This window comes from Salvelinus sp. IW2-2015, linkage group LG36 (assembly GCF_002910315.2).
Source record: "Salvelinus sp. IW2-2015 linkage group LG36, ASM291031v2, whole genome shotgun sequence".
Classification (NCBI taxonomy): domain Eukaryota; kingdom Metazoa; phylum Chordata; class Actinopteri; order Salmoniformes; family Salmonidae; genus Salvelinus; species Salvelinus sp. IW2-2015.
The window spans coordinates 37,229,268-37,240,230 of NC_036875.1; the positions used below are offsets into that span (position 1 = coordinate 37,229,268).

General features: G+C 41.1%; 1 protein-coding gene across 1 annotated transcript in view; it reads right to left on the reverse strand.

Moving 5' to 3' along the window:
• Positions 1 to 9,631, reverse strand: part of LOC111959585 (activin receptor type-2A) — a 51,848-nt gene extending 42,217 nt beyond the window's left edge. The window contains exon 1 of the mRNA XM_023981257.3: positions 9,488 to 9,631. Within this exon, the coding sequence (XP_023837025.1) occupies positions 9,488 to 9,542 (55 nt within the window). The 5' untranslated portion in view covers positions 9,543 to 9,631. The remainder of the gene's footprint in view (positions 1 to 9,487) is intronic.
• Positions 9,632 to 10,963: the final 1,332 nt, after the last annotated feature.

A 10,963-nucleotide genomic window follows, 5' to 3' on the forward strand; every position in this document is an offset into this window, starting at 1 on the left:
ACATATGAGCAGGGACCCTGGGCATCTTTCTTTTGGTGTTTTTCAGTCAGTAGAAAGGCCTCTTTAGTGTCCTAAGTTTTCATAACTGTGACCTTAATTGCCTACTGTCTGTAAGCTGTTAGTGTCTTAACAACCGTTCCACAGGTGCATGTTCATTAATTGTTTATGGTTCATTGAACAAGCATGGGAAACAGTGTTAAAACCCTTTACAATGAAGATCTGTGAAGTTATTTGGATTTTTATGAACTATCTTTGAAAGACAGGGTCCTGAAAAAGGGATGTTTCTTTTTTTGCTGAGTTTATATAAGTTCAACCAACTATTGATATCAAATTGATAAAACACAGCATCTAATGGATGACACTTTTCATGGCTTTGATCACTTCAACAAACTATAAAATTAGACCCAGGCTGTGACACTACGGGCGTTAGAGTACTAACAGTTCCAAACAAGTAGGCTCCATGGAAGTCTGTCGTAGTTGTGCATTCATTCCTCATCCAAGCTAAGTTTCAGTTAATATCATGGCATTTGTATGCAAAGCGCTCTCCTCATTTCTGAGCATTTAGATCTACCTGTTACTCCTGGTAAACAAACGAGGGGCCAAATAGCTTTGTTCAAAGTAAACTAACAAAACAGGACTGTTKTCAGCTGAAAATGTGATTGTTTTTCCCTGATCTCTGTCAGAGCACATAATGTCTCACTTCTTCCATTTGGAGTGATAAGCAGACAGGGCCTGAGACCCAAGAGCCTGCTTGGAGCTGGATGGACATTCCAGCCAGGATTAAGGGATCTGACTTCATCACTGTGTTTAGCTGTTTTACAGTACGAATGAATGGGCCTTCAGTCTGCAGTCTTTGTGTCTGACGAACAGCATTAGGACAACACAGGCTTTAGAATGTGCCATTTGTTTTCTGAGAGGGGGACCTTTTCCGTCTATTCAATTTTTAAGAAGTCAAGACAATTTTTACAAAAATAAAAAAAAAGCTTTGCTGAACAAACGATTGCACTGTCCATAGGGTACATAGAGTTAAGTGACCTACTTTTAAGTCCCATCAAACTTCCTCTTGTGAATTGAGCCTGGAACTTCCAGCCCATAGAGCACTTCCCCATAGAACCCTTCCCTGTGCATCTCCAACTGTTGTGTCACATTTAATCCCAGTGTGTGTTACGGGGGCTGCAGGTTGAGTCTGATGAGTGTTTAAAATGCCATGCTTTTTTAGTACTAATTCCCTATTCTAAACTATAGATGAGAACAGAATGTTCTCACTCTGACCTGAAGAACAACAGAATGTTCTCTCTCTGACCTGAAGAACAACAGAATGTTCTCACTCTGACCTGAAGAACAACAGAATGTTCTCACTCTGACCCGAAGAACAGAATGTTCTCACTCTGACCCGAAGAACAACAGAATGTTCTCACTCTGACCCGAAGAACAGAATGTTCTCACTCTGACCTGAAGAACAACAGAATGTTCTCACTCTGACCTGAAGAACAGAATGTTCTCACTGACCTGAAGAACAACAGAATGTTCTCACTCTGACCTGAAGAACAACAGGAGCATACTTGAGGAAACAAGGCATTGTATTTGATTTGCCCTTTATATTGAAGAATCTGAACTTCTCAGCTACAACTTATGAATGTAAATAATTCATACAATCATGGTGCTATGGCATACACCATCTTGGTTACTGTAATCCACCTCAGTGAGCACAGCAAGAGAAAAAAAAAAGTATCATAATCCAATTTGAGGTCAAAGTATTTATCAGGTTATGGAACCTGCCTGAAAAGAAAGATAAATAAACCAGTTGCATAAGTCATCCTTGCAACTTTTTCATTTGTGAAATTTGCCATTGAGCACAGGCCCACAGAGCACTGGCCCACAGAGCACTGGCCCACAGAGCACTGGCCCACAGAGCACTGGCCCACAGAGCACAGGCCCACAGAGCACAGACCCACAGAGCACACTCCAAGAGTTCTGATAATGATCTGAGGAAACGACAAACAAGCCGTCCTGTACCGCTGTCTGCTATTTGCTATGGCAACTCCTTAGCGTGCTACGAGTGGGATGGTGGTTCGTTCGGTTGACTGGGAGGCCAGGTCTTTTGTCGTTCAAGCATTCCTTTTGTAGATCACAACCTGATATGTATGTGCAGATTTTAGAGTTTTAAAACTTTTTTTAAAGGAGAGAGCAAACAAACCCAAGGAAATGTGACCTGTGAGATGGGTGCTCTATCATCCTATATGTGATACAGAATAGGGCTGTCCCTCGTCTGTTCTTTTGACCAATCGATTGGGCAAACATTTTAAATGTGTATTTTTCCATATATTGACACATTCTATGTGTTTTAATCAAATCAACTATATTCACTGAGCTTATTAATGCTTTAAGCACACGCTTTGATTAAATAATTAAGACACACAATTGACTAGAGGGAGTCCGACCAGCAATTGATTTGTTTGTGCCGGGCCCAGACTTCGCTGTGTAAAAAAAATAAAAAAGACAGTGAATGTGACTAGAACCCGTTGTCTCTCTCTCCTTCCTACTGCAGCAACTACTACAGATCATCAAAGTGTATTATCACGCTGTCCGTGTTGCTGAAGCTGCAACATAATTACAGCCATTTCTGACTGAAAAGTTCTGTTACCGAAATCCCTCATTTGTTTAGGAAAAACATACCCTATTCCCTCAACCCTTTCTCTCTTTACATGACATGTTTGCATCGCAGACCAAAGACCTACTCGCATGGGACTAGTATTACTAAAGAACGTTGGTAATGTAATTATTACTCAAGAATGTCTGTTATTCCAGAGGACGATTCGGATGGGATTATTTTTTCCCCCAAACGTCCCCATGTAATTCTTTCTTTTTCCCCCAAAATAAATGGAGAGTTATGACTGAAGCCTGGAGGATTTTATTCTAGGCGTGAAGATACTGTATTTCAACATGTCCAGGTGATAGGGCCACACTGAACTCCAGCTTGGTTCCCAAGTTACCAAACCATATTTCCTATAGTGTCAGCATAATATTTGAATTAAGGAAGTGTGATCATAATCATTAGGATATTATAGCCATCTGCAGTACATCCTAAATGTCCACATTCATAGTGTACATCCACCTTTCAGCCTTCAGATGTGAGCTAAACAGTGCAATTGAGATGCATTTTAAGGCTACGGATGAGAAAGTTAACTTATCATTTCCAAATGTTTAGGTCAGTTGCTTTGCAGCATACAACAAGGGTTGCATTAAATCAATATTTTTTTCCATTCATATACATTTTATTTAACTAGGCAAGTCAGTTAAGAACAAATTATTATTTACAATGACGGCCTACCCCGGACGACCCTGGGCCAATTGTGCGCCGCCCTATGGGACTCCCAATCACGGCCGGATGTGATATAGCCTGTATATAGCTTATGCGCAGCACTTAGTTCAATTTATCAAATCAGGTATAGTTTTCTTGCGCAAACCGCCAGCAACACCTTTCAAACTCAGACATTTCCCTCAAAACACAGGGATGTCGATTCGCACGGGACTCGTATTATCAGACCATGGAGTTTGCCAAAAAACTGTGGGTTATTCTGGCTGGAATTGTTACTCTCCTGCCATGTAAAAATTACTGACATGGCAGACTCGGAAAGGCCTAAAATTAAAGATTTGGTGTTTTGCGCTTGTGCACATAATTACATTACCCGACCTCCCCCAGTAAAACTAATCCCATCAGAATAGGGCACAATAAGGGCTGACCTATAGCATATCATAATCACATCTGTAAATTGGTTGTAACAAACTCTGAACATCGTGACACCAAAATGTAGGCAGAGAACTTAACAAACTCGAAACGAGGGAATATTTACTGGTTGCTCAGGAGGTAAAGGGAAAGCCAGATGTGTGGAATAAATGTGACTAGTTGTGGAACATACTGGATATCAAGAAAAAGAAGGTAAGGAGCAAGCACTGCGTGCATATTATGTGTTGCTGGCAGAATCAGTAGGCTATTAAAACAAACACTCAAACAGGCAACAGAAGCAGAATCTGTCTTATTTCTGTAGATATATTGGTGATTTATAAAGTCAGAAACGTTTAACAGTTAGGCTATTGATTGTAGACTAAACTAATTTTAACTCCTCACCTTTCTTAGACAATAATACAAGGGCTGTTTTCTCGTCTCTGCTGCTGCCTCTGCTGCATTGTTCAACACCCAAATGCTGGTTACCTTTGCTATTATGCACATAGCAACATGGTCTAGGAAAAGGCGCCACTTCAACATATTATTTTTTTGCTACTGCTTGACTAAAGATATCTTGGTCGACCAAAAGCCTATCGACAAAGCAATCGTCTAGTCGACTAAACAGGGTCAGCCCTAATACAGAGGCAGAAAAACTTTCATCAGAGAGCCATTAATGAATCATGTTGAGGCAGGTCACAGAGAAAAATTATATTTGGCTAGCAACCACATGGGGGTGGGAGGATCTTTCAGTACTTAGGGTGAGGTACCGCACAGCCCACTGAGTTACACCTGACAGTAAAGGGTAGAAAGATGTGGGAAACAACCTAATATCWCCCTACGGGGAGACGGACAAAGACAGTATGGAGCGAGTTCTGTGCACATCTTCTGTGGCTCAGTTGGTWGAGCGTGGTGCTTGCAACGCCAGGGTTGTGGTTCAATTCCCACTGGGGACCAGTTTTTAAAAAGTATAGTAGTACTGTAGTTTAGGCTATGTACCTTGTTTTTTAACATAGCTAGGCCTTGTCTTTTACTGTACATTGTAATCCCAATTTCTACTGTAGCTAGTCTCTCTACTCAGTAATTGTAGCTCRATTCTGCTGCAGCTCATCTCTACTCTAGCTTGTTTCTGTCCGGTGGCCTTTGATCATTTTCTTGAAGGCAACAATAAATGGAATGTGGTGTTGCTTCAGTCCCTTTCTCAGGATGCAAAGTTAGGGGATCTTAATGAGGGGCGTTGTTGCCTAATGTGACCAGAGAACCTTTGGTAATGAGCAGTACACATTCTAATGGTTCTCTTTTGAGGGCCCCCTCTTGTAAAAGCCACAAAGGGTAATGCAATAATTGTAGTAGAAGACAGGAACTGCTTAAAATTCAAGAGGGCAGGATTTTTCTTTTTTTGTGCGATACAGAAGAACATTTACATGTGAAGCAGAGGGGGCGGGGCAAATGAGCGAAATAGGCCTTTTGTGCATAGAAATGTGCATAAATAAACCAGCTGGTCCCAGCACTTCAGAGTATAACAACCAGTTAAATTTCAATGCCTGTTGCTTGGTTGTTGGCGGATTACTGCAAGGAGCTTGGTTGGGTAATCCTACAATGTGTTGAAAACATACGTCTACATCAGGAAAACAACAGCAAGTTATCCATGACAAAACATAGACAACCTCCCAAACACCAATTGTGTTTTTGCCAAAGACTAACAACAACCTATTTGTTGTACCACTGCGGATAAAAACCTACCTTAAAAACAACACACCATAACCATGTACATATCACCCTAATCCCGTATAATTGAGGGGTTCAACAAATGCATTAGGGCTCTCCATCCAATCAGGCATCAGTATGGATTCTGTGTGATTGTACAAAAGGGGGAGCTTTTTCTTTTTAAGGTTAAGTGTGTATTATCCTCCACCACATCCAAAAAATGAATAATTTTGTGACAGAAGTGGTGTCGCTCTCTAATGGTCTCCTGCTGAGCTGTCTGGATGAGCATTAATATGCTGGGGATGATGAGCAGTGAGCACCGCTGGGCTTGCATACCAAATGACACACTATTCCCCATATAGTACACTACCTTTGACCAGGACCCATAAGGCTCTGGTCAAATGTAGTGCACCACAAAGGCCAGCCTGTATCCCCATACAGATCCAGCTGTGTGTGACTGGGCCCTGGGACCATTGGCCTGAGTCTGGCAAGCCTAGGGCCGAAGCAGGTAGACTAATGACCATAGACATGGCCCTTCTGGCAATCCTTTGAACACATAGCCTAGCCATTCTATTCCATGATATATATGTATGTACTGTATGTATGCATGTACACTACCAGTCAAAAGTTTTAGAACACCTACTTATTCAAGGGTTTTTCTTTATTTTTACTATTTTCTACATTGTAGAATAATAGTGAAGTCAACTATGAAATAACACATGTGGAATCATGTAGTTACCAAAAAAAAAGTGTTAAACAAATCAAAATATATTTTATATTTGAGATTCTTCAAAGTGCCACCATTTGCCTTCATGACAGCTTTGCACACTCTTGGCATTCCTTTAACCAGCTTCACCTGGAATGCTTTTCAACAGTCTTGAAGGAGTTCCCACATATGCTGAGCACTTGTTGGCTGCTTTTCCACTCTGCAGTCCGACTCATCCCAAACCATCTCAATTTGGTTGAGCTCAGGGGATTGTGGAGGCCAGGTCATCTGATGCAGCACTCCATTACTCTCATTCAAATAGCCCTTACACAGCCTGGAGGTGTGTTGGGTCATTGTCCTGTTGAAAAACAAATGATAGTGGCACTAAGCCCAAACCAGATGGGATGGCGTATCGCTGTAGAATGCTGTGGTAGCCATGCTGGTTAAGTGTGCCTTATATTTAGAATTCATCACAGATAGTGTCACCAGCAAAGCACCCCCACACCATCCCACCTCCTCCTCCATGCTTTACGGTGGGAAATACACATGCGGAGATCATCCATTCACCCACACCGCGTCTCACAAAAACACGTGGTTGGAACAAAAAATCTCCAATTTGGACTCCAGAGCAAAGGACACATTTCCACTGGTCTAATGTCCATTTCTCATGTTAACTTTTAAGAAGGAACACCTGTTAATTGAAATGCATTCCAGGTGACTACCTCATGAATCTGGTTGAGAGAATGCCAAGAGCGTGCAAAGCTGTCATCAAGGCAAAGGGTAGCTATTTGAAGAATCTCAACTATAAAATATATTTTGATTTGTTTTACACTTTTTTGCTTACTACATGATTCCATTTGTGTTATTTCATAGTTTTGATGTCTTCACTATTATTCTACAATGTAGAAAATAGTAAAAATAAAGAAAAACCCTTGAATGAGTAGGTGTTCTAAAACCTTTGACCAGTAGTGTGAGAGTGAGAGAGAGTGAGAGGAGAAAGAGACAGGAGAAAGAGAGGGAGAGGGAGAAAGCATGCGAGTACTCCCTTACTACATTTTAACAAAGATAACCCAAAAAATAAATGCAGGACTTAAATCTGAGAAACTGTCATAAGAAATAATCCTTCCTTTCCTTTCCCTCAAATGAAATGTAGAACCAGATTCACGAGATCAAGGGGAAGTGTAATTAACCTTGCTCCTAGGCACCCAACCAGCTCTGGTCCCCTCAGCACCAGCAATCTGCTGGTGCCACAACCTCTGCAGAGAGCGGGCCTTCCTATCGACAGGCCACCCACATTCCAACCCGCTTTGATTATACTTTAGGCCAGGGCAGTGCTCAGTAGGACCACAGCATTGTGGAGTGTTCAGATAGGAACAGGCTTATATTATGTGGAACAGAACAGATGTCAGCTGCTCTATTGGTGATATTTCTATCTACAAGGTGGTGAACATTACAGCCCAGGCAGTCGAGTAATGGAACCTGCCACTTCCTCAAAATAACATCAACATACTGTAGCTCCGTCACGACGGTGTGCAACATACAGCTCAAGTAGCATTGAGGTGAGGTGTGTAACTGACAATCACCCTCTATTGAGGTCAAAGTTCTGCTTGGTGGAAATCCCATTCGTTAAAGTGAGCAGATTGCTTTAGTTCAATCTCCTTATGTGGCTTGGCTAGGCCCAGTTTACTCAACCTGGCATCAGAGCCATACGAAACACACTATACGCATTTCTGAGAACCTCCAAGACATATGACATGCACTAATGGTCGAGTTACATAGACAAACAAAAGTTGGGAGGTTGGTTCACCTAAACTGCTACATAAATTATTCTAACCTTTGTCGTTAGTTCTCCAAATTACCAATGTACATTCTCCCCATAATTCTTGTTTAGATGCAACAATCTACCTCTTCTGAGAGAAAGACATATAGTACTAGATGTCCTCCAAGATGTATGATCATTTACATCATCCAATTCGTATGCCATTGTATGACCGGGTAAGACGTATGATACTATACATCCTCTAATTCGTATGATATTGTACAACTAGTATTCCATTCATAATGTAAACTAATGTACATAATGGGGGTTAACAGATTTACGTACCAAATGCTACGAATTGCACTGAGACCAGGGCGGTTTACTACGCACTGACTGACCTCTGCCTGGTGCAAAGTAAATGGAGCTTTGACTCAGGAGATGACTTCGAGTCTTTGCCCCCCACTTCCCCCCCTGCTCTGTGCAAATGGGAGTTTTTGGAGTGTAGAGTGATAAGCACAGATGGAAGACTGTTTCTCAGGGCAGGTGCCAGCAGCACGTGCCTCGTTTCAAACAAAACCGCCACACACACTGAATCCTTGAATGACAACTAGCGATCTTTTAAACAGGAGACCAACTTGCTTTTTGTCCAACTAACTGCTTTGGGATGTACCAACAAGAAACAAGTATTCGTGTTGATGTTTCATTTAAAGAAAACTAAGTGAATACTACTGTACAACAGACCATTACATAGGCCTAGGCATAATAATATGCAAATAACATGCAGTACAGTAGCTATACCTGAATGTATCAGAATGCACATATCTACATAAGAAAATATCTAGGCAGTACAACTGGGATTTCAGAGCCCAGGTCACAATCACACCATAAAATAAGAATTTGTTCTTAACTGACTTGCCTAGTTAAATAAAAGTTAAAACAAAATAAAACAAACCTAGACTGAAATAACATCAACAACCACAACAGGGTCAACTATAGCCTCATCAGATATTCCATTCTTACATCACATAAATACTCAAATAATATAGTGGAGAGGATTCTCGATTGAATATTCTTCCAGCATAAAATATATAGCCGTTTTGATATTGCATGAAAAGCACACAACGTATTAATCATAAGAACATATGCATAATTATAGGCCGACAGCTAGCTGCTCTCAATCAGATGCATACGTTGCCTCCTCTCTCCACAAGAGGCCTACCCTACTGCTATATTGACTACTCGCTTTCATCTCGCTATAGTGGCTAGAACGATGTAGAACGATGGCTATTGCCGAATTGGACTGGACAGACGAYGACCATCAACATGATCTAATGTACAATCAACTCTATTCAAAAAGCTGTTTAGTTTCAAGATGCTGTACATTCGATCGCGTTCCCGCGTCATATGACCCGCGGCAGCGAGCGCACATAACAGGGACAGTAGGTTCTGTCGTGCACGCAATAGGATAGSCTATAACATTATCATAGGCCTACAMTGTGATATGGATGMGTGTGAAATATTCTGACTATTGCATGCATGAACATGTGATCGCTGGTCGATATTTGAAGACTGCTTTCTATCGAATACCCACCTGAAGAACATGAGATCAGAAAGACGCCGAATGCCAGTTTCGTTGCTGGTCCCATTTTCGGTCAAATGTCAAATCCTTTATTTCGAGTAAATCCTGGTGMCACGAATCCTATGGGATTAGCGTCCAAAGTATCAGAGTACCTTTTTATAGCAAATGCATCAGGTGACTGACTGATTGAAAGAGCTGCAATGCCTGYAACATACAGCATAAAAATGTCCACTTCAGAATCCTTAGTGTTTATTGTATTCTTGTGGCATGGGACATGGTTTGAAACACATGTAAAAAAAAAAAAAATATTTCTATAAAGAAACTAAACTACTGCAAAAGAAAAACTAGATTAAAACGACGAATAGCTTGTTTGACTACTGGTTAATGTACTTGCTGCATKGTGTATCCATTCTGCACACAAAAATGCAACATTGTCGCATTTTAGAAACAATGTCTAGCGCTAGACTATGTCCCAGCAAAAATAATCACAAATTGTTACTTTGTTGCAATTTTTTCGACTATCTAGCGATAATCTTTCATCTAGACATCTATATGGCATCACCGTTAACATAAACCGGATTTGCATAGGTTTAAGATTGCCAACATTGCTTACTGGTTACCTCACTAGTTAAATCACCAATTCAATGAGTTGAGTTTGCGTAATTACATTTTACTGACCAAGTTTCACTCTTGCAAACATTACACCTTTCCCAAATCACGCGCGATCACATCCAAAGGAAAGTTGACACCGGAGAAAACATTAACCAGGCATTCTACAGAAGGCTGTGTGGATTCCAAACGTTGTTTGTCCACAACATGCAAATAACGCAATATTGTCTCTAGCTGTCTTCAAAATCCGAATCTTGAATCACAGAAACCATATTTMGTATTTTAGATATGTCAATCGAGAAAGGATTGCAGTCGAGCTACACTGCTGAAGACACATACGAAACCCGTGAAGCTAGCCCGATACGTTAGCTACTGGCTGGCTTGGTCGGTATCGATTCAATCAATGTTCACTCGTGCGAACGGGAAGTGTGGCATACAAGAAAACAACGAACTAGAGAATTAAAATGAATCCTTTAGATGTAGTCTCTTTCGTCTAATATTGACGTTTTTCTTGAACGACTCGGTCATATAATTCTCATCCCCTCTCCAAGTGCACAACTGTACTCAAGATGGCTGCTTGCACGGATTGTTTTTGATTTTTTTCCATACTCATCTGTCACTACGCGGCTAAAGCTGTGACCGACACGAATAACGGCCAATAGAGAACGACCAAATATCCCTATCYGCCACAGCTTTATACAGCTCTACCAATCCTGTGAGACATTCTCTTGTGTTGTGCCCATGAATGAGAGGCAATAAACACGCCCAGGCGAGTGTACTGTGAGTAAAGGTATTGATGATGGGATGGCTGTAGATACGCTGATCAATAAAATTACTGGATTTTTGTGAAAGGATAGGAACCGTAGTTTTGGTAATTGT